Raw genomic sequence first — 23,718 nt, 5'->3', positions numbered from 1 at the left:
AGAAGGCCTGAGGGGGCCTGCAATCTGCCTCCACGAACAGGCAGGTGGGAAAGGGCTGGACGAGCATCAGCTCTGTCCCTGCCCTCCGCATCAGTGGGAAGGCCAGGCTGACAGTCCCAGAGCAATGTGACGGCCAGGGGCGCGTTAGGAGGGGCCCCAGGAGAAGGGGATGCCGCACAGCGGCCTGCCGGACGAGGAGGAGTTAGCTAGTGAGGGGGACAGCAGAGGGAGGCCTGTGGGTGACGAGCGGCCACGAGGGCCTTCAGGAAGGCGAGGGGTGGGAGGGAGCAGGGCAGGGGCAGCTGGCAAGGCCGGCGGGGCTGGGGCTCAGGGGCCCTGCCGCAGGGAAACAGGAAGCCAGGAAGGGCTTTACCCTAAAAAGGGAAGACAGCCGTGGCCAGGATTCCAGTGCTAGGGAGGAGCCCTTCCAGAGGGGGACATGTCAGCAAAGGGACTGGCGCTCTGCACGAGCCCCTCACCCAGAAGCGGGCATGGGCACGTCCTGGGAGCTCGAGGGTGAGCTCGACCACTGCAGGGTCGGGTCCCTGGAGAGTCCCTTCCTGATGGTGCCCCTGCTGCCCGGCCCTGGGATGTTCCTGCCCCTCCAAGGTGCAGGAGCCAAGGTGCAGGCTCCCTCGCACAGGACCGTCAGCTGGCAGTTCCGGGCGCCTTGATCAGCCCCACACGGACGCGCCCTTCACCTCGCCCCACCCCAGGGTCCATCACAGACCCTTGCAGAGCAGGCCCGTGGGATGAGCACCCGCGGCCCCACGTGGCCGCACCTCCTCCCTGCCAGCGTTCAGGGCCCAGGGTACTGAGAGTGAGCCCACTGAGTCCCGGGGCGTTGTATGCATCAGGCTGTCTAATCCTCACCTGTGAGGTTCACATTTCCCAAAGGAGAAAAGCCACGTGCAGCCCCATCACATGTCCAGTAAGCGGCACAGCTGGGCTTCCAGCCTGGCGGCGGCTCCACAGGACACACCTCTAACCACCGTGCAGGTCGGCAGGCACGCAGCACGTGCTCCCTGCCCCTGCGCCTCCCCGGCCTCGGCCCAGGCTCCTCACCCGCTCACACAAAGCCTGCCGCCCCGTCGAGGAGGCTGGCCATGCCTGCTCCGCCATCCCCTCCATGGCATCGCTGGGTGCCTCAGACCTTCCTCTGGCAGGTGGTCCGTCGACTGTCAACTCAGCACCGCCTGGGACCTCGGCGGAAAGGCAGAGTCTGAGGCCCTGTCCCAGACCGGCGAGTCAGCACCTGAATTCCAGCCCGACCGCAGGTTATCCACTGAGTGCTGAGTGCAGCGGTGTCTGCTGATGCTCGGGTTGGCGGGAATGACGCCGACAGGAGGGGAGCCTGAACAGTGAGCCAGGCGCCTCCTCCTGTGCTGGGGCTCTGCTCTGGGGTCCGCACACCCATCACCCCAGGCCCGGGGCTCCAGGCCACCCTCCAGGGAGAATCCCCCACACCTCCCGGCCGCGGGGCTCACAGACAGCAGGGGAGCGGCCCCCAGCCTGGGGACCCGGGCAGACCTTCCTGCAGGATGAGTGCACCTGTGACTCGCTCAGATGTTCGTTCCACGCTGTGGGGGCTCTCCCCCACCTTGCTCCCATCCAGAGACCCCTCACACCCTGGAGACCCCGGGGGGCGGCACCTTCGTCCCAGCTTTCCCAGAGACTGGGCAGTGAGCGGAGCCCCGAGTCCCCCCAGATCACAGCCCACGCCAAGGACCTTAAGGAAAGGTGGGAAGTAGACCAGGACAGAGGGGCGGGGTGTTACGGGCGAGGGCCGCAGGCAGGATACAGGGCCAGCGCGGGCCAGGAGTGGGCACAGACCTCAGACGGCTCAGGTCAAATCCAAAGGTCCAGCAACTGCGGGACGGGGGTGGCCGAGTGGGCTGGAGCTTGGCTCTCAGGCTCTGCCTCTCAAGGGCGTCTGGGCCCCCCAGGCAGAGACGCACCCCCTCCGTGACACCCAGGACCCCGAGATGTCACTGTTCCCACTTAGACGCCCTTGCCCTGGGCCCAGTCGGTGGGAATAACTCCTTAGAGTGCGTAGGTCCCACGAGTGTGCGCTTTACGTGGCAGGTCTCCCCTGGGGTCCTGTGAGCAGACACATCCAGGCACACATCCCTCATTTAACCTCTGGCTGGGTCTCCTCAGTGGACTAGTTTGACCACTACCCATCTGAGAGACTGTTCAGGTGAAATGCACACAGTGTTTCCCTGATGTGGGGGCGTCCCTGTGGCTCCACTGGTAAAGAATCCGCCTGCAGTGCACAAGACCCCAGTTCAGTTCCTGGGTCGGGAAGATCTGCTTGAGAAGGGAATGGCTACCCACTCCAGTATTCTTGGGCTTCCCCTGTGGCTCAGCTGGTAAAGAATCCACCCGCAATGCGAGAGACCTGGGTTCGATCCCTGGGTTGGGAAGATCCCCTGGAGAAGGGAGCGTCTACCCACACCAGCATTCTGGCCTGGAAAATTCCATGGACTGTATAGTCCATGGGGTCACAAAGATTCGGACACGACTGAGTGACTCTCACTTCACTTCACACACAAAGCACAGCTCAGAGGCTACCCCCCAGCACCCCTTCCTTCTAACAAGGAGGACATCCAGAGGGGCCAGGGACTTCAAGGATGAGCGGGGGACCCCAGGGAGGGGCGGGGGACCCCAGGGAGGGGTGGGGGACCCCAGGGAGGGGCGGGACACCCCAGGGAGGGGCGGGGGACCTGGCAACTGCAGATCCTCCTGGTGGTTTTGGCCGTGAGGACAAACAGCGCCTTCAGGGAAACCCCAGCCAGGAGCCGGGGCAGCCGAGGGGGGTGGGGGCCAGGCTCCAGGTGGCCGTCTTCAACTTGACTCACCCACAGCCTCCAGAAGAGCAGGTGGAGACTCGGGTCCTGCTCCCTCGGAGCTCAAGGAGCCACCAGCCTCGCCCACCATGCCCGAGGGGCCCGGAGCCCAGAGGAGGAGAGAGGGCTGCCCCAAGCGGGTCAGTGGCCGGGCTGGACTCACACTCAGCGCCGCTCCACAGCCTGGCTCCCTACCAGGAAGCACCTCTGAGCCCAGGGGCCACATCCCCCCAGAAAGCAGAGTCCCTGCAGCCCACAGAGCCCTAGACTGACCCCACAGACCCTCTGGAATTTCCTTCTCTGGTCCTCCCTATATCCCACCAGATCTCAGTCAGAGACAAGACCCGAGGAACAGACTGGGAGTCCTAGTGGGCCACCAGCTGACACGCCCGTCACCAGGGATCCATTCAAAAGGCTAGGGCCCGCTGCCTGCTCCCCAAGCTCTGAGAGCAGGCCGGCAGGACCCAAGGAAGGGGGAGGGCGGAGGGCGGCAGGGCAGGCTCCAGTCCACGCTGCTCCGGGCGGGGGGCCTCTCCCGCTCCAAGTCAGGCACGTGGAGGAGAGAACGCAGGGCAGCAGGGCAGGAGCGGGCACTGGCTGAAGCCAGCGGCCCTCAGAGAGCAGCCAGCCTCTCCTCTAGCCGGCGCTCCCAGGGCTCCCCTGGGGCTGCCCCTCGCCCTGAGCAGCGCCCTGGCCCGGCCAGCCTGGCGGGGCCCTTCCTGGGCCTGCCCCACCGCTCCCACAGAGGAGTCCCTGTGGGCAGCCGCCTCCTCCCTGCACGCAGCCCTCCAACCGCACACATAGAAGGGCAGGCAGGCAGGGAGCCCCGAGAGTCCGGGTGGCCACGGGGAGCCACTGGGTGGGACACCCAGGAGCATCCTGCTCCCTGAACCAGAAACCCTCCTCCCCGAGGCCATCCTGACTCAGGAGGGCAGGAGGCCCTAAGCACGGGGCCCCTTCCGGGGCACCAGACTGCTGACCCCCAGCCTGCAGCCACACCAAGGGCAGCCTCTTCGCTGGAGGCCCCGGGGCCCAGCCCCGTACCCACGGCACATGGGGCCTACACAGGCCTCGCCAAGGAAGGGAGGGCAGGGCAGGGAGGCGCTTGGGGAGGTCCTCACGGTGGAGAAAGAAAGCAGCCACTTCGGAGCAGTGACCCTGTGCCTGAGGCGGCGTTGGCGGCGGCGGGTGCTGGGGGCCGGCCACAGGGAAGGCGGGGGCTTGGGGACAGACTAGCACCGGCTGGGCGGCAAGGACATGCCCGGGCCGCCCTCATCAGCACCGCTGGCAGCGCCAGCCTCTGCAGGAGGGCACGCAGCTCCCGGGGGGCAGGCTTGGGAGGAGGGCGCTCGGCTGCCGGGGGGCGGGCTTGGCAGGAGGGCGCTCGGCTGCCGGGGGGCGGGCTTGGGAGGAGGGCGCTCGGCTGCCGGGGGGCGGGCTTGGCAGGAGGGCTGGCCCACCTGGGGCCAAGCAGACACGGCCAGCTCACGCCGAGGTGCCCCTGCACACTGACGCCCTCCCCACACCCTGCCCCCGAAGGCCTCTCTGCTCTCACTCAGCTCCCACAAAGCCACTGGCGTGCCCCCACTAAGCACCGGGCACCCCAAAGTCCCCTCATCTCTGTTCAGTCACTGAGTAGCCCTCAGCTTGGTCGGGCTGGATTAAATGCAGCCTGGTGGCCTGACTGAATCCACTAAGCGCTCACAGGCTCTGAGTGCCAGGCCAGCCTGGGCTCAGTGCTGGGCTCCGGCATGAGCTGCACACAGCCTGTCTCTGGAGAAGCTCCTGGACTGTCTGTCCTTTAATCAGCAACACAAAGACCTCGGCCATCGACTCCCTTGCGGGATCCTCGCCAGGCAGGCCAGCCTTTCACACGTGCCTTCCTACTGAACCCCCACCCAGAACCTGGAAGGCTGTCGTGTTTGCCTCCTCGCCTGCAGCAAGGAGTCTGTGGCTCCAAACCCATGGCTGGGACTTAATCAAGTGTGTGGGAAATGCTCTGCAGCTGGGGCCTGCCCTCTGCCTGCGGGAAACCCATGAAGGCCTCACGAAGGAGGTGACATCTGAGCTGGTTCCCAGGGGAGGGGTCTCCCAAGGGGCAGTGCTGGAGGAGGGCAGGAGGAGCAAGCCCGAGGCAGGAAGGGGATCAGGTGCCTGGGCTAAGCTTGGGGGGGTGAGAGAAGGGCCTGAGGGTGAGGCGGTGGGCCCCCAGTGACTCAGGAGGGGAGGGATGCAGGCAGGAGGTGGGGCCCCGGTGCACAAGCCAAGGGCCCCCCGAAGAGAAGGCTCCTGAGGGGCAGAGGCCATGGTCAGGGGACACAGGCGGGTAACCGAGGAACAGCGAGCGCCTCCTGAGGCCCCCAGCAGGGCCGCACGCCCCACACACTGCACACACACACAGTCCCAGACACACTGCACACACACACACACACACTGCACACGCTGCCCCAGACACACTGCACACACACACTGCCCCACACACACTGACGCCAACCCCCAGCCGGGCCCCTCCCCACCCCAGCTGCACGGAGCAGACGCCGCGGCAGCCATACAGGCCAAGTGCTGCCAGGCCGCCTGGAGCAGAGCCTCCCGTGAACCGGCCGGGCCCCTGACCAGAATGGGCAGGGCCGCGGAGGCCAGTCCCGCAGGGGCCCCGGGGCTGAGGCTGCATGTCTGCCCTGGGAGTAGCCATTGAGCCTTGAGTCCAGAGGAGGGGACCCCAGAGTGTTCCCAGGGTACCCTCTGAGCCTCTCCTCCAATCCAGCCCCAAGGGTGGGGCGGCGAAGGGCTCCCAGGCCCTCTCCTCTGCCGGGGGCAGGCAGACTGCTCTGGGCCTGAGACGGCGCAGCAGAAGCCACTGCCCCCGGCCCCCGGGGCCCTCCACCAGCGGGGGGAGGCCGCTGTGCCTGTGGAACTGTCTCTACGGTGAGTTCACCTGGATTGACACACGTGCCTGGCAGCAACCAGCTCTGAGAACCCAGCCTGTTTGTTTAGGACACACCAGTGCCCATCCCAAGGGGCTCCCCGGCTCGAGGCATGAAGGTGAGAAAGCAGCAACAGGTACGGCCGTGGCGTGAGCGTGCAAGGCTGTGTCCACGCGGCACAGAGTGGGTGCGTGCCCTGGGGCGCGCGGGGCTCGGGGGCAGGAGCACGTGGAGGACAGCCCCTGGGCTCAGAGGCGGGCCTGGGAGGGGAGGCCAGGCCTTCTGCAGACACGGCTCCTGGTTGTGCCCTCTGAGCCAGGACAGGCCTGGCTGAGCACGCGTGCGGCCTCCTGCGGACACTCTGGGTGGCCACCCTCCCACCACGGCCCACACGCGTTTCAGGGTGACTAAATCTGCCGGTTGGGGCGGTAGTCCTCTTTCAGAATATGGAAATTGTGCATGCTCAGTCGCTCAGTTTTGTCTGATTCTTTGTGACCCCACGGACTGCAGCCCACCAGGCTCCTCTGTCCATGGGATTTCCCAGGCAAGAATACTGGAGTGGGTTGCCATTTCCTTCCCCAGGGGATCCACCCAGGGATTGAACCCCCATCTCCTGCTCTGGCAGGTGGACTCTTACCACCGAGCCGCCGGGGAGGCAGCCGGTACGGGAGCTGCCGCGGTGACTTTAGAAATCCAGGTGTACACTGCTTGGCAGCCTTTAGATTAACGGAGAAGACAGCTTTCTGAGAGAAACTTCTGGGACGGGGACACAGGCTTGGAACTCAGGGAGCTTCGGCCAAAAGGACGGGGCTCCAGGGAAGATGCTCAGCGTGCGTGTCGAAGGCAGGCCCAGGTCAGCACTGGGCCCTGGACCGTTACCATGCTCCTCTCTGATTAACGCGAAGGCCGCTGGGGCACCAGTGTGTGCGCTCCCTGAAACTCGTCGAGGGGGCCTTCAATCTGTGTGGCTTTGGTTTGCTCTGGTGGGCTTTGGGGTGCGTCCCCACTGTTCATAGGATGGCGTGCCATGAAGAGACCTTCGTGGAGTGAGAGCTGAGAGGGACCCTGTGACCCAGGAGGAGGGCTCAGGGACGGTCAACGTCAAGAGTACGGAAAGGGCAGAGCCAGAGAAGGTGGCTGGCCTGGGACCCGGGGTCCCTGCCCTCCCGCCCTGGTCCCTTGGGGAGCAGCCACAGACAAGGTCTCAGGGGTCCCCTCGCCTGGTCTCCCACAGTGTGCAATGCTGAGTCCAGCGGGTTGGGATCAGCACCCCAAGGGGAAGTGCCCTGAGGTGATGGAGAGAGTCGGGGGCAGAGTGGACACTGATGACTAGGCCCCCAGAAATTCAGTTGCGCTTTGCTGCAGGTGTGGGTGGGAGTGGGGGGTGCAGGAAAGGGATTCTTATTCCATCTGTGTCTCCACCCAACAGAGGGGCTGTGGGGACACCCAATGGGGGGTGGGGTCACCCAACAGAGGGGCTGTGGGGTCCCCACCCAACAGAGGGGAGTGTGGACACCACCCAACAGAGGGGCCCCCACCCAACAGAGAGGCTGTGGGGTCCCCACCCAACAGAGGGGAGTGTGGACACCACCCAACAGAGGGGCCCCCACCCAACAGAGGGGCTGTGGGGTCCCCACCCAACAGAGGGGGTGCGGGGTCACCCAACAGAGGGGGTGGGGACACCACGCCGCCTCGCCCTACACAGGAAGATCTGAGTCTGTCTGAGGAAAGCGGTTTCGTCAGTTCTTTTTATGCCTAATAAGATCCTTCCCCTCGCCGGCAACCTCCCAGCAGATCAAAGAGAGACTATTAAGATGAAGCCAATCCCCACCTGCCCTCCAGGCTCTGCGAAGGCCCCGCTACCCTGCCCTCCACCCCTGAGAGTGACGGATGGGCCAGAAGCCCAGGAGCGGAGAGCGCTTCCTTTGTGTACATCAAAGGGGACACCTGAGCGCGCCTCCGGGCCACTTCGTGTGTTTAATCGCAGCAGTGTATAAAGACGATTACCCATCCTCCAGGCGGAGGCGGGGAGGAGCCTGGCAGCCTCTACCAACTTCTCCAGAAGACACAGACCTACAGATCCGGGCAGAAGGCCAGCTTTGTGGGTGACAATCCCGGAATCCGGGGTGGGGACCATGAAAGGCAACCGTCCCAGATCCAGAGGGCAGGCTGGCTTTCAGAGAGCCGTTAGCCTGTCCTGCGGCCATTCGGGACCCGGGTGCCCGCCCTCCGCAAGGGTGCTGGCGCCGGTGGAGGAAGGGGCCCCGGGGTCTCCTAAACCCCGCCCCCTGGGAGGGGCAGTGACGTCAGAGGTTGAGCAACACGCAGGGTCCTGGGCAGCCCCGGCGGACTGTGCGTCAGGGACCGAGCAGAGGGTGCCCGGGGGCATCGGAGGAGGCCATCGGCTCTGCGTCCCTGACGCAGGTCCCCGACTCCCGCGGACCAGGGTGACAGCTAGCAGGTCGCAGCTGCGTGGCGTCCATCCGCTCCTCCCAGCCCCACTTCCCGTCCCCCCACTGACCCCTCTGTCTGTCGGCCCGTCCACGTCCGTCCATGTGTCTGTCCGCTCATGCAGACTCGGGACCTCCCACGTGCAGGCTGGTCTCCCCGGCTCAGGCCTCCAGTCGCCCCCTGTGTCCCACCCCCCGTGACCCTGTCCTCGGCCCCTGTGACGCAGCCCGCCAGGCCGACCTCAGGACCCTGCACGCTGCCCGTGTCCCCGGAACCTCAGACGTCACCGCCCCCTCCGGACCCTGAGGCAGGGGCTTTAAGAGTGCCTCCGCGGAGTGACCCTCCCGCGCTGGCTTCTCGGGAGGGCGCGGCCTTCACTGCATCGGGGAAATGTCTCCCCCCTGCGCCGGCGCCCGCGGGACACTCACCCCTGCCCCCTGCCCAGAGTGGGGCCGCCCCCGCTCTCCCTCAGGGGCCGCGGCCCCTCCCCACGAGGCCGGTCCCCCACACGCGGCGTCTTCTCAGGCCTCGGGCCGACCCCTGAGCTCCCGCCCCACTCACGCTGAAGCCTCTCCTCTGGCCCCAGAAACAGGTCAAACAGTCAAGCTGCTAAGTCGCTTCAGTCGTGTCCAACTCTGTGCGACCCCATAGATGGCAGCCCACCAGGCTCCCCCGTCCCTGGGATTCTCCAGGCAAGAACACTGGAGTGGGTTGCCATTTCCTTCTCCAATGCATGAAAGGGAAAAGTGAAAGGGAAGTCGCTCAGTCGTGTCCGACTCTTGGCGACCCCGTGGACTGCAGCCCACCAGGCTCCTCCGTCCATGAGACTCTCCAGGCAAGAGTACTGGGGTGGGGTGCCATCGCCTTCTCCACAAAACAGTCAAGCAAGTTCAGCTACAACAGAGGAAAGTGTAAAACACTCATGAAGATACAGAAGAAGATGAAAGCTCAGTCCCCAACCAGAAGCAACATGCGACCGAATCTGACACGTGCTCTGGCCTAAGGAAAATAACCAATCACGGAAGGCGGGAGCGACCCGGACGCGCCCAGCACACGACTGCGTACACGCGGCGGACAACGCCTCCGCCCCCGAAAGGGCGGAAACTCCCACCTGCTCCCACGGGCATGAACCCCGAGTACGGGATGCTGCGTGAAATAAGCCAGACACAGAAGACAAACTGTGATTCCGCTTAAGCGAGCTCCCTAGAGGCAAATTCACAGGGCGGAAGGGGAAGGGTGGGGGCTGGGGGCTGGGGTCAGGGTTAGTGAGGGTTCAGCGGGCTTCCGTCTATGGGGTCGCACAGAGTCGGACACGACTGAAGCGACTTAGCAGCAGCAGCAGCAGCGGGTGCGGAGTTTCAGTTCTGCAGGATGGAAGGAGGCCTGGGACGGACGGTGGGGATGCTAACCCAGGGATGTGAAGCGCGTCATGCCACGCACGCACACCTGACTACACAAAGACGGTAAATTTCATGTTACACGTTTAAACAAAATCATTAAAAAGAGAAGGAAAAACTTTAAAGCGACAACTTTTTTTTTAAATTCTGAAGAACATGAACATGATAATAGCATCCCAAAACCCAGGAAAAGATGCAATCTCTAAACATAATTTATTCCTTGAACAGGAATAAGCAGCAGGTGGTTCATCAGCATCAATAAGGTACAAGGAATAACGGTGTAGGTGAGACAGGAGCAAACGCACGGGGGAGGAACGGCAGATGCGGAGGGGCAGCAGCACAGGACGCGAGAAATAAAGGTGGATTTCAAAGAGAAATCAGGATGCAAGCGGAGCTGGGCGGGCAGGGAAGCTGCGAGGGGCGACTGGAAATGACTGGAGAACAAGCGCGACAGCTGTAATTTCTGAAATCTGTCGAAGCTGCAAAAAATGTACTTTACAAATGTCTACTGGGTTCCAGACAAACTGAAGGAAAAGCGGTTCACACCTGGGCACATTCTGGCTAAACTCTATAAAGATAAACGGAGAAACTCCTGTAAGCGTTCATACAGAAGACGCATGCTCCTCTCTAAGGACCAAAACAGTGAGGCCAGTCTCTGAACTTCCTGGCGACCACGTGCCGGAAAAATAGAGCCACACTGACAGCACCCTAAGGGAAAATGGTCCCGAACTTTACTTTCAGATAGCTTGACAAGTATATGTGAAGTCCACAAAAACATATTCTCAAATACGTGAGGGATCAGAAAACAGACTGAATGGGATTTTGGGAGCTGGGGTTAGGTGTATCTTCACAAATTAAAACTAAAGTCCATGTTATAATGGCTTCCCTGGTGGCTCAGACAGTAAAGAATCTGCCTGCAGTACAGGAGACCCGGGTTTGATCGCTGGATCAGGAAGACTCCCCTGGAGAAGGGAATGGCTACCCACTCTACCATTCTTGCCTGGAGAATGGAGAGACCATTCTTGCCACGGAAAGAGAAGCCTGACAGGCGGTAGTGCACAGGGTCACAGAGAGTCAGACCCAACTGAGCAACTAACGCTTTCACGTCCACATTATAAAATACATAGACAAGCAAAATACAGCAGAAACATGGGCTGGAACTCTCCCTATCAAACATTAAAATACCACAACAAACAAACCAAAACCCCCAAACATTAAAATACGTGATTAAAAACTATTGGAGCTTATAAATAAGTGCAGCAAAATTGCAGGATACAAGATCAAGACCAAAACCCAACTGTACTTCTACACACTTGCAATGAATAATCCAAAAGTGAAATTAAGAAAACAATTCACCTTCAGTGAGTGTTGCTGCAAAAGCTGGACAGAACATGTAGATCAATGAAGTCAGAACACACCCTCACACCGTACACAAAAATAAACTCGGAATGACTTAAAGACTTAAATATAAGACATGACACCATAGAAGTCCTAGAAGACAACACTGGCACAGCATTCTCTGACATACATTGGACCAGCGTTTTCTTAGGTCGTCTCCCAAGGCAATAGAAATAAAAGCAAAAATAAACAAACAGGATCTAACCAACTCCACAAGCACTGGCACAGCAAAGGAAACCATAAACAAAACAAAAAGACAGCTTACAGACTAGGAGAGACTATTTGCAAACTATGTGACTGACAAGTATTTAATTTCCAAAATAAACAAACAGCTCATACAACTCCGTAACAAAAGAACAAACAACCTAAACAAAAAGCGAGCAGAGATTTCTCCAAAGAAGACACACAGACAGCTAACGGGACATGAAAAGATGCTCAACACTGCTAATTACTAGAGAAATGCAAATCAAATCTACAATGAGATATCCCCTCACACCAGAGTGAACGGCCCTCATCAAAAAGTGTACAAATAATAAACACAGGAGAGGGTGTGGAGAAAAGGAAACCCTCTTTCCCGGCTGGTGGGAATGTACATTGGTGCAGCCACTTGGAAAGCAGTGTGGAGGCTCCTCAGAGAACTAAGAACCGAGCTGCCACGTGCCCTGCGAGCCCATGCCCGGGCACATATCCAGACAAAGCCCACTCAGAGACACACGCACCCCAGTGTCCACCGCAGCACTGGTTACAACGTCAAGACGCATAAGCAGCCTAAATGTCCAACAGATGAACGGATAAAGAAGATGTGGTGCGCATACACAATGGAACGCCACTCAGCCTTTACAAGAATGAAATGACGTCACCAGCAACCACATGGATGGACCTAGAGATTATCACACTAAACGAAGTAAGTCAGCCAGAGAAAGACAAATATACGATATCACTTATTCGTGGGATCTAAACTATGACACAAACAAACTTATTTACAAGACAGAGACAGACTCAGAGACAGAAAACACTCGTGGTCACCAAAGGGGAGGGATGCGTTAGGGGGTTGGGAGTAACATACACACACTGCTGCTGCTGCTGCTGCTGCTGCTGCTAAGTCGCTCAGGCGTGTCCGACTCTGTGCGACCCCACAGACGGCAGCCCACCAGGCTCCCCCGTCCCTGGGATTCTCCAGGCAAGAACACTGGAGTGGGTTGCCATTTCCTTCTCCAGTGCATGAAAGTGAAAAGGGAAAGTGAAGTCACTCAGTCGTGTCCGACTCTAGCGACCCCATGGACTGCAGCCCACCAGGCTCCTCCGTCCATGGGATTTTCCAGGCAAGAGCACTGGAGTGGGGTGCCATTGCCTTCTCCGATATACACACTACTATATATAAAATAGATAAACATATATAACGTAAGACGACTTCCTTCTAGCACAGGGAACGGTCTGCAGTGTCGTACACTAGTCTGTTACGAGAAATGTGTGCACGTGTGCACGTGCTTGTACAACTGGACCACTTGCTGCACACCAGAAACCAACACAGCACTGTGTATGTCAATCAGGAAGAAACCAATTCAACGTACAATGACATCAACACGAATATTTAGGAAGAAATTCAACAAAAAGTACAAAGTCTATACTTTGAAAACCATAAAACGTTGAAAGAAATTAAAGACTATCTAAACAGATGGAAAGACATCTCATATCCATGGATTTTTAAGATGGCAACACCCGGCAGACTGACCTGTAGATTCGACAGGACCCGATCAAAACTCCCAGTGTCCTCCCTCTCTTTTTTTGCAGAAATTGACACAGATCCTAAAAGTGCATCTGGAAATGCAAGGGAGCCAGAATAGTCAAAAGAATCATGAAAAGGAGGAACAAAGTTGGAGGACTCACATTTTCTGATTTCAAAACTTATGTAACAAAACTGCAGTCATCAAGAACGGATGGCCCTGGCGTAAGGATAGACAGGTCAAATGAATAGAACTGAGAATCCAGAAATGCGCTCACACGTGCGTGCTGCATGCTAAGTCACTTCAGTCGTGTCTGACTGTGTGCGACCCCACGGACTGTAGCCCTCCAGGCTCCTCTGTCCATGGAATTCTCCAGGCAAGAATACTCGAGTGGGTCGCCATTTCCTTCTCCAGGGGATCTTCCTGATCCAGGGATCGAAGCTATGTCTCTTCTGTCTCCTGAACTGGCAGGTGGACTCTCACCACTAGCGCCATCTGGGAAGCCCGTGAATTCACACACTTGTGGTCAGCTGACTGTCAACAGGAAGCCGCGCTGCAGTCCACGGGGTCACATGGGGTCACAAGCAGTGGGGCACGGCTGAGCGACTGAACTGAACGAAACTGAAGACAGTTCAATGGGGAAAGAACAGCCTTTGGTGCGATCAAACAGTTGCTGAAAGAGCTCACCGTCTGCGAGAAAAAGAAGGAAATGGAACCTCAACCTCACACCACATACAAAAATGGACTTAAAACAGATCAAACACTGAAAACTATAAAACTATTAGAGGAAAACGTAAATCTTCCCGACCTTGGATCAGGCTATAGTTTCTTAAATAAAACGCCAAAAGTACAAAAAACAAAACGCAGAAAAACTGGACTTCATCAAAATCAAAAACTTTTCTTCTTCAAAGGACGGTATTGAGAACATGAAAAGACAAGCCACAGAATGGGAGAAAATATTTGTAAGCCGCACATCCGATAAGGTACTAGTGTCTAGAATATTTAAAGAACTATTATAAATAACGATAGAAAAAGACAGCCCAGGTTTTTAAATGGTCAAAGTCTCTGAACAGAGGTTTCTCCAAACAAGGCAACCAGTACGCACGTAAGGAGAGGTTCCATTCCATTAGTCACGAGGGCGTGTAAATCAAAACCACAAGACGCCACTTCACACCCAGGAGGAAACCGTAATCACGCGGACGGCAGCAAGTGTGGAAACGGACAGAGGCGCCACGGGGGACGGTGAGTGCTGTGCCCACCTTGGGAGGCGGCTTAGCAGGTCTGCCCACGGCCGCCCACACGGTCACCACGCGGCCCGGCAACTTCACTCCTGGCTGTACACCTGAGAGAACTAACACGCATCTGCACAAGTGTTCACACCAGTATTATTCACAAAAACCAGACAATGAAGACAGCCCAACGTCCACCAGCTGGCAACAGGTAAACAGACCTGGGCTAACCCCACAGCGGATATCATTCAGCCACCCAGAGAAGCAGAGTCCTGGGGTCCCAAGGGCAGCAGCTAAAACCCAGTGCAGCCAGAGGAATGAATACTTTTTTTAAAAAGGAAAGTAGTACTGACAGAAAAGCCATGACCAACCTAGACAGCATTTTAAAAAGCAGAGACATCACTTTGCCAACAAAGGTCCAGCTAGTCAGAGCTATGGCTTTTTCAGTGGTCATGTATGGATGTGAGAGTTGGACCATAAAGAAGGCTGAGTGCCAAAGAATTGATGCTTTTAAACTGTGGTGTTGGAGAAGACTCTTGAGAGTCCCTTGGACATCAAGGAGATCCAACCAGCCATCTTAAAGGAAATCAGTCCTGAGTGTTCATTGGAAAGACTGATCTGAAGCTGAAACTCCAATACTTTGGCCACCCGATGCAAAGAACTGACTCAGTGGAAAAGACCCTGATGCTGGGAAAGACTGAAGGCAGGAAGAGAAGGGGGTGACAGAGAATGAGATGGTTGGATGGCACCATCTCCGGGAGTTGGTGATGGACAGGGAAGTCTGGCGTGCTGAAGTCCACGGGGTCACAGAGTCAGACATGACTGAGTGACTGAACTGAATTGACAGACTAACGGATACCCACGTGGGTGAATCTTGACAACATGCAAAATGAAGGACGCCAAACACAAAAAGCCCCATTTTGTATGACTGCATTTATGAGAAATGTCCACGATAGGCAAGCGCAGAGAGCATGTAGATCGATGCCTTCAGGGGCTGTGTGTTGTGGGGAGGGAGAGCTAACCAGGACAGGGGGACGAGAATACGCTGAAATCAGAGATGTTAATGTCTGCACAAGTTTGTAAACATGCCAAAAAAAAAAAAAAAAAAGCCACTCAGGTGTCTACTTTTAAAGAGCAACTCATGCTATATGACTTATATCTCAAATTCTTAAAGTACTTAAAGGTAAAATGACTACAGCAGTGCCAGTCTTCAAGGAACCACAGGTCAGGCCCCAACACAATCTGAAGCTTCAGCACATCACAAAGGAAGGGTGAGCTTAAAAGAACGAGAGTTCAGAGAGAGACGGCGTGATAGTAAGCGTCGTGTCTGGGTGGCAGGATTGTGGGTGTTTCCATTTTATTCATATTCTCTGTATTTTCTAAATTTTCTACAATGAATCAGAACAAAAACATATTTTTTAAAAACAAAGTGTGTCAGGATATAGTTAAGCCCCAGGCTCTGGAGCGCTCAGCTAGGGATGGTGCACACAGCGGGCAGGTCTGGGGAGGGGAGGGGCGGGGGTGAGTGGAGAAGCCGCACTCTCTGGGGCCCCTCCCGGGCCGTTGCTGTGGTCCAGGCTCTGTCCTGCCTGGCCTCACAAAAGGGCCGGCCCTCCCTGCAGACCAGCCTCCTCCAGGCTGCCCACTAGGCTGAGCCAAGACTGCCTTCTCCAAATCCAGCCCCCGGGGCTGGTGGCTCAGCTGGTAAAGAATCCGCCTGCAATGCACGAGACCCTGGTTCAATTCCTGGGTCGGAAAGATCCCCTGGAGAAGGGATAGGCTACCCACTCCAGTATTCTTGGGCTTCCCTAATGGCTCAGACGGTGAAGGATCTGCCTGCAGTACGGGAGACCCTGGTTCGATTGCTGTGTCGGGAAGATCCCCTGGAGGAGGGCATGGCAACCTACTCCAGTATTCTTGTCTGGGGAATCCCCATGGACAGAGGAGCCTGGCAGGCTACAGTCTGTGGGGTCGCAAAGAGACAGACATGACTGAGCGCCTGAGCACACCCAGGTCACAGCCTTCTCTCTGCTCAGCCCCCTCCCCTCCCAGCAAGGCTGTCCTTTCCTCTCCACTCTTCACCTCTCGTTCTCCTGGCTCAGCCCAGCAGGGAGCTTTTCATGGAGCTTTGCTTCTCTTCCAGCCAAGAGAGGCCCCAGGCCTTGCAAAGCTCCCGCTCACCTCAGAAGCCAGCTGCCAGGCCCTGAGACCAGCAGCTCTGTGACCCGACGACCCCATAAACTATCAATAAGACTCAACTGTACTATTCCAGTTAACTGCATCCGAACAGGATGGCGTCACTAATATCCCATCATCCTAGAGCCACAGTTGAGTCAGATGCCGGGGCTCCTCTAAACCCGAACACTGTTGGCACTTATTTCGAGGCAGCTCACGTTTGGCCACAGTTTCTTGCAAGTCCTTGCTCTTGGCTCCAGGCAGATTCACGGCTGAGCCGCTGGCCCAGCAACACCTCCTCTAATATTGGACGGAGCTAAGGACCGTGTTGTCTGGAAACTATGACAAGACAGACCCAGTGAAGCTCCCAGTAAATTCCTGTTTCATGGAGACGTTAGTTTGGACCAAGTAAAGATGACTGTGGCTGTGGAGGGTGGATTTGGGTTTGAAAGTCCTGGTCCAGATGTGGAAAGTTAACGTGTCCATTTCCCAGGTGGTGTTAGCATAAAAAACCCGTCTGCCAATGCAGGAGACATAAGAGACACAGGTTTCATGCCTGGGTTGGGAAGATGCCCTGGAGAAGGGAATGAACCCTCTCCAGTATTCTTGCCTGGAAAATCCTTGGACAAAGAAGCCTGGTGGGCTGTAATTCATGGGGCACAAAGAGCCGGACATGATGGAAGCACAAGTGAAGTGTGCACACAGCTCAGGAAGGTGCAGAGGATGCTGCAGGCAGGAGGGTGTGAGAGAGCAAGGGACCGGCCCTTCCTCCACTTCGAGAGGACGGGCGGTCCTGGGAGCATCTGGACAGGATGGGCGGTCCTGGGAGCATCTGGACGTGAGATCCCGTCTTGGCTGTGTGGCTGACCTGGGCAGTGATATTCTGTTGGACTCTTAGGTAAATTTCCCAGCTGTTTTGCCCTTTGAAAATAAATTTACAAAAAAAAAAAAACAAAAGAAAAAAAGAAAAAAAACTAGCGGTCAAACTCCATCCCCACACAGGAGAGAGAAGGAGCTGGATTTCTGATGAGCACGAATTCAGGATCCTGGCTCTGAAACTCGTGCCTGCACAGACCTGCAGATCCCAAGCTGTCCTGCTGTGACCACATCCTGAAGCTGGCAGCTCACCGGCCTGCTGGGGGGTGCTGAGGGCCGTGGAGGGAAACGGGTGCCCAGCCCCTCAGGAGGATGCCGCCGGGTTCTGCGGCAAAGCTGAAGCCACGGGTGAGTCCGACAATAACCCTCGTCCCAGCACCGCCTGTGCGAGCACTGCAGCCCGAAGAGCAGAGCACGGAGCATCGCAGGGACCTTCAGGGCAGTCACCCCATCGCCCCTAGCTCACAGCTCACAGAACCAAGGCTCAGGAGGCGCAGATAACTCTCACCTCAAAAGAGGTAGGGCTTACACAGGCAAGCAGCAGCGATTTCAGAGAGAGAGGCTAGACTCACATATCCCCTCACAGCTGAAAGGAGCATTTCCGGGAGCCCCACCCACCCCAGGTCATCAGATGCATGAGGTGAGGCCTTGACAACAGGGAGGTGAGTGACCACCGGCCATGCCCCACGAGCCTCACTGCCCTTCTAGCTCTGACTCCCAGACTCGGAGGGGCTGGGACAGTCAGATCCAGGATGCCGGTCAGGTCACGTCAGGGAGAGATGGACCATGAAGGGTCCCGTTTGCCTGGGCTCGCGTGGAGCCCTTTCTCAGAGCTCTCCAGACTGGCCTGAAGTCCACCACTCAGCATCCCAAACGGACCTGTGGACAAAGGCTATTTACTGTCTGTGCCCAGCCCTGCCCCCACCTCAGCCTGTCGGCTGAGTGAATGCAGGCCAGAGTGTCCTCCAGCCCGGCAGCAGCGGACAGGCTCCAGGCCAGCACAGCAGAGACAACAGAGCTCCATCCGGCCCCTCCCTGCTCTGCTCCGCTAGGGCCTCCCTCCTGCCACCCTGAGAGAACCGAGGGGGTCTGGTTCTGGTACTTCTTGTACTCAGAGACTCAGAGTCGGATGGAAATCTAGGAGGACTTCTGGAGGAAGTGTGTTGCACTGATTCAGTAGCGAGGCAAAGCCTGGCAAGAAGGAAAAGCACCAGATCCCGAGGACAGCTCAAGCCCAGGCCTGGAGGCAGAAGGGCACTGGCGGGGGGGGGGGGGGGGGGGGGGGGGCGGGCGGGGGGCGAGAGGCACCATGGGGTGCGCAGCCCAGCTGGATGGATGGCGAGCCGGGTGGGCTCACGACCTGAGAGCAGGTGTAACTCCCAGGAAGGCTTGGCCGGCTGGCCCCGAGGTCTGTGGTTTCTGATCTGAGCAGCGATTGAGAATCGGAGCTACCCAACAGCGTCGGGAGCCCTAGACCCGCCCTCACCGCACCTCTGAGAGTGGGGAGAGTAGCCGGCTTCCAGCGCCCCCATCCCCTTCCCAGGCTCCCGTCTCGAGGTTCGGTGGGAGAATTTCACTGTAGTCCCTAGGCCCAGGTCAGCGGACAGACCGGCAGGTGAGAGCTGGTGAACCTTCACCCCGAGGCTGGCTCCACCCCCCAAGGGAGACTTCCCGTGGCAGCTCACGCGGCAGCCCCGGCTGCAGGCGAGGGCTCAGGAGGGATGAGGCCAGGGGAGGCTGCGGAGGGGACGGAGTCCAGGCGCCGGCAGGAGGGGCGGACCGAGCTCCATGTGCAGGGGCGGGGCGGGCCTGGGGCCGAAGACAGCGCTTGACGAGCAGCCGAGCAGCCGCGATCTCGAGACGGGGCTGGGAAGGGCCTGCTGGACGGAGGGGAGGCCCAGGCCTCGGTAAGAACTGCCGTGAGGGCTCAGGAGCGCGGCTGGACACTGTGAGCACCGAGAGGGGCACCTGGAGGGCCTGGGGCGGGCCTCTGAGAGACGGCGGGGCCAGAGCCCACCAGCCTGAGGGCCCCGGGCTGGTGCTGTGCCCTGGGGAGGCCCAGAGCCGCCCCCGCCCCTGCCCCCTCCTCATAGTCCACGCCCCTGCTCCTACCCGCTCCCCCTGCCCCTCCCCTAGTCCCTTCCCCTGACCCCCCCCGCCTCCTCCCTTAGCCCCTCCCCCTGCTCCTGCCCCCTCCCCCTAGTCCCTCCCCCTGCTCCTGCCCCCTCCCCCTAATCTCTTCCCTGGGACCTTGACCCCAGACAGTGCTGTGTTCCCCCTGCTCAGGGCATCAGGGCGGGATTCCCTGTGAAGCCTCCAGGGGAAGGTTCCTCCCCAGGAATTCTAGACCTGCCCTTCCTCTCAGGGAGAGATGGCCCCTGATGCTCTCTTCTGCGTGGCTACCAGGCCCCTCGAGACACCCCTGCCTCCCGCTGCCCTCCCGAGGGTCCACAGAGCCCTTCAGCCCAGGCCTCGCTGCAGCAGGAATGGCTTTATTTCAGGGGAGGCTGGTGGAAGACTTGGGTGTTGGGGTCAGTGCAGGGTTAGGGGACATTCCAGAACACGTGACCTTAGAGTCATCTAGCCAAAGAGCTCACAGAGACGCATAAGGACACCTCCCTTTCAGGAAACAGCAGAAAAGCACCTGCAGGTCGGCTCTTACTCTCTGGTGACACCAAGGATGCCCTCCCCTCCCTGGGCCAGGTGCCCATGCCTCCTCCTGGCCCCCCTCAGCCTCTGCGGTGGACAGAGCAGGAGCTGGGCGCTCACCACCTCTTCCAGCTGGTATGCACATTCCCACACGCCGAAGAGTGACTGGCAGCCACCTGGGCTCCAAAGGCTCAGGAACAGGTGGACAATGACTCACAGACTCAAAATAGACCCACATTCCCAGCCGCTGACCACAGAGGGCTGCGGGGCTGGGGAGGGCGGGCAGGGCTGCGCTGGGGGAACACCGGTGGCTGGCACATGGTGCTATCCACCTCATCCGGGCTGGGATCCGAGCCACTCCTCACCTCCCTCTGGCACTCTCAGGCTTCAGTGCGACAGGATTCTGAAGAGGTTGTGAGCTCCCAGAAAACGTCAAGAGGGGAGCAGAGTGGGAGATTCCCCAGGCCAGACAAGGGGAGTGTGACTGGGGACCTTCCAAAGACACTGGGCCCTTTCTCTCCCTGTGGTTAAAGGCAGCTGGAAAGTTGTTCCCCAAGCCTAACCTCCGTGTCTCCAGCTCCATCTTCCAAGGTCATCTGGCACATCTCGTCAGCTCTAGGCAGGTCCCCAACCTCACATTTCCGTCCCATATGTGCAGGGGATGACAGGGAAGAAAGGGATTAAGGCTTGACGATTTTGCAAAGTCCGTAGGGCCAGGGGATGGGGGACGGAGCCAATAACAATGGCGGCTCATCAGAACTGGGGTTGGGAGAGAAGGCAGGTGTCCCAGGAGCTCCTGACCAAAGAACACTGAGTCCCAGATTTCAGTGGCGTGCTCATAGCTGGGAAGGTGCGGGGTCTTGTTAAAAGGCACAGTCTGACCCCCTCGGTCTAGAGGGGAGCTTGAGCCTCTGCACAACTCACCAGCCCACGTGAGGCCAGGGCTGCCGATGTAGGAAACACTCTGAGTCACCAGGATCATCGCGTGGTTCCCAAACCCGGCTCTGCATCGGATCCCACCAGGGAGACTTGTCAAGTCCACTGTCCTGGGCCCCAGCCCGCAAGATGCTGACTGAGGTCTGAGAAAGGGCCTTGGAACCTGCACCCTGTGCACTTCTCACACGCCGTACGGCAGGCGGCCTTGGGAACCAGGCCCCTGGGGTCTCTCCCAGCTGACCTTCTGCACGTGATCTACGGTTGTGGCTAAGAGCACATGTGCAGACACACCATCTACCAATTCTGTGACTGACTCCCTGAACCTTCACTTCAGCATCTGTGAAACACGGACCACCGGACCTCACATAGAGGCCTGTCACAAGGAACAGACGAGCTGATGTCTGCTGAGCACTGGCCTGGAGCCTGGGCTGCGGGAGCCGGCATATTGCATATTGAGTGCAGCACTTTCCACAGCATCATCTTTCAGGATCTGGAATAGCTCAACTAGAATTCTATCACTGCCGGGAGCCAGCGTGAGGAGCTCCACCCATGACAAAGGTCATGAGGAAGGAGGCTCGGCATATGCAAAGGTGGGATCGAGCCTCAGGAATCCCCCTGGAAATTCTCGAGCATCTACCCCCAAAACCAGAGTCTGCCTACTTTCTGCTTTGTGCTTTCACCTACACCTCTGACTTTACGGGGGGCTGTCCCCCACTACCTCTCTCTGAAAAAAGAGTTAGCTTACAGCTCCAGTTAATAATTCCTGGGTGTGACAGTGTTTCAACCTACAAACTCCTTTGGAAGTCCTCTAGCCTGCCTGAATAGGTTTTTCCGGCCACATGTGATTGCTCAGAGCCTCCCAACTGTGAGAGGCATGAGATGTTCTAAACTGTCTAAATACAGATTCCTTTGAGCAGTTAAAAGATTGATTAGAAATTGTATTGGTGAAGGGATTTTCACTTGTTGGGCCAATGTTTGCTGCTAAGTCTCCATATCCCTTACCTGCTGTGTCCCTGGCAGTGTATTGATTAATGTAATTGGTGTAAATAGTAGCTTTAATGTTTGTAACCTGGGACCCTTGAGTTAATTCTTTTTCTTGTTATAGCCCACCACACCTTTGCTCTGTTGGAATGCAACTTTATCTAATGCTTTTGGAGGGTGGCTCCTGACCAATCACCTTTAGAGAAAAATAAGTTTTCTAAAGAAAGGGTCTTAAAATGTTAACAGGCCTCGGGGCCAGAAGATGATGCAAATCACCTAAGCTTTTGCATACGATAAGTTTGCAGGAAGAAAGCCTGGCTTGCTGCATGACTCTACCCCTTCCCCCATTATCCTCTATGCATAACTTAAGGTATAAAAACTACTTTGGAAAATAAAGTGCGGGCCTTGTTCACTGAAACTTGGTCTCCCCATGTCGTTCTTTCTCTTACCTTCTGGCTGAATTATTCAGCCTCTTTTCTCCACTGAATTTCCTCACTGAGCTATCCTTATTTCAGCCTCTTTTCTTCACTGAATTTTCCTACTGAGCTATCCTCATTCTATTACTCTTTATATCCTTAATTAACATTTAATTAAGCAGTTGTTTCCTGATCCTCGCCTATGCCATCTCTCCTTCGAATACCCTGGATCAGCTGGGGCTGGACCCCGGCACTGGGCCACAGTGAGCACTCAGATATGAACCACAAGCGTGATGCTTATTAAACACACCACCTGGTTTTCATTATGTCCGTCAGCTCCCTCTTCACTTTTCTACACTGATTTTACATCATATTCACCTGCACTGACTTTCTGTCTCAGTAGCTTAAGTCCACAGTGTATAGGAAGGGAGGGATAAGGATAGGGGTCTGGGTGTGATATTCTCAAAACAAGCAGGAGCTGCTGAAAGGCAAGGCCCTTGTTTTATTATTGAGCTCAGGCACTTGGCAAGGCTTAAACAAGCAAGCAAACAGTTGGATGGATGGATGGTTGGAGGATGGATGGACAGATGAATGGATGGATGCATGGGTGGGTGGATGGGTGGATGGTTGGTTGGATGAAGAATGGATGGATGGATGGATAGGTAGATGGATAGATAGGTAGATGGAATGACAGATGTGCGCATGGATGGATGCACAGGTGGTTAAAGGGATGGACAGAGGATAGATGGACAGATGCATGGACGGGTAGGCAGGTGAATGGCTGGATAGGTGGATGGGTAGATGGATGGATGGGTGGAAAGATGGATGGATGGGTGGGTGGATGGATGGGTGGATAGGTGGGTGGGTGGATGGATGGATGGGTGGGTGGGTGAATGGCTGGATAGGTGGATGGGTAGATGGGTGGATGGTTAGATGGATGGATGGGTGGAAAGATGGATGGATGGGGGATAAATGGATGGACGGATGAGTGGGTGGGTGAATGGCTGGATAGGTGGATGGGTAGATGGGTGGATGGAAAGATGGATGGATGGATGGGTGGATGGGTGGGTGGGTGAATGAATGGATGGGTGAATGGATGGGTGGATAGGTGGGTGGGTGGATGGATGGATGGAAGGATGGATGGATGATGGATGAGTGGATGCATGGATGGATGGGTAGGTGGATGGATGGATGGGTGGATACATGGATGGGTAGATGCATGGATGGATGGATGGATGGGTGAGTGGGTGGGTGGATGATGACTGAATGGTTGGATGGATGGGTGGGTGGATGGATGATGGTTGAATGGCTGGATGGATGAAGAACGGATGGATGGGTGGAAAGGCGGATGGACAGATGGATGGATGGATGGTTAGATGGATGGACAGTTGGATGGATGGGTGGATGAGTAGATGGATGGGTGGATGGATAGATGGATGGTTGGATGGATGGGTGGATTAGTGGATGAGTGGATGGATGGATGGACGGATAGACGGTTGGATGGATGGTTGGACGGATGGGTGGATGGGTGGATGGATGGGTGGATGGGTGGATGGATGGGTGGATGGGTGGATGAGTGGATGGATGGATGGATGGATGGATAAGTGGTTGGATGGATGGATGGTTGGATGGGTGGGCAGATGGATGGATGAGTGGGTGGGTGGATGATGGTTGAATGGCTGGATGGATGAAGAACGGATGGATGGGTGGATA

General features: G+C 57.3%; 1 protein-coding gene and 1 long non-coding RNA gene across 10 annotated transcripts in view; one reads left to right on the top strand and one right to left on the bottom strand.

Moving 5' to 3' along the window:
• Nucleotides 1-23,718, bottom strand: part of LGR6 (leucine rich repeat containing G protein-coupled receptor 6) — an 86,251-nt gene that overhangs the window by 30,930 nt on the left and 31,603 nt on the right. Inside the window, exon 1 of one of the 9 annotated variants that reach the window (XM_086343035.1) lies at nucleotides 1,066-1,226. The exons of the other annotated variants lie outside the window; for them this stretch is intronic. Within the exon in view, the coding sequence (XP_086199161.1) occupies nucleotides 1,066-1,136 (71 nt within the window). The 5' untranslated portion in view covers nucleotides 1,137-1,226. Of the gene's footprint in view, nucleotides 1-1,065; nucleotides 1,227-23,718 lie in introns of those variants that run through there. 9 annotated transcript variants of the gene reach the window in all.
• LOC147355990 (uncharacterized) lies at nucleotides 18,683-22,007 on the top strand. Its single transcript, XR_015142921.1, has 2 exons — nucleotides 18,683-18,930; nucleotides 19,650-22,007. It is a non-coding gene; the product is annotated as an uncharacterized LOC147355990 (long non-coding RNA).

This window comes from Bos grunniens, chromosome 16 (genome assembly GCF_055505025.1).
Source record: "Bos grunniens cultivar Pamir isolate PY7600 chromosome 16, Bosgru_T2T1.0, whole genome shotgun sequence".
Lineage (NCBI taxonomy): Eukaryota > Metazoa > Chordata > Mammalia > Artiodactyla > Bovidae > Bos > Bos grunniens.
Note: the sequence above shows the minus strand (reverse complement) of the source record. Positions and strands in the feature narration are given on the sequence as shown.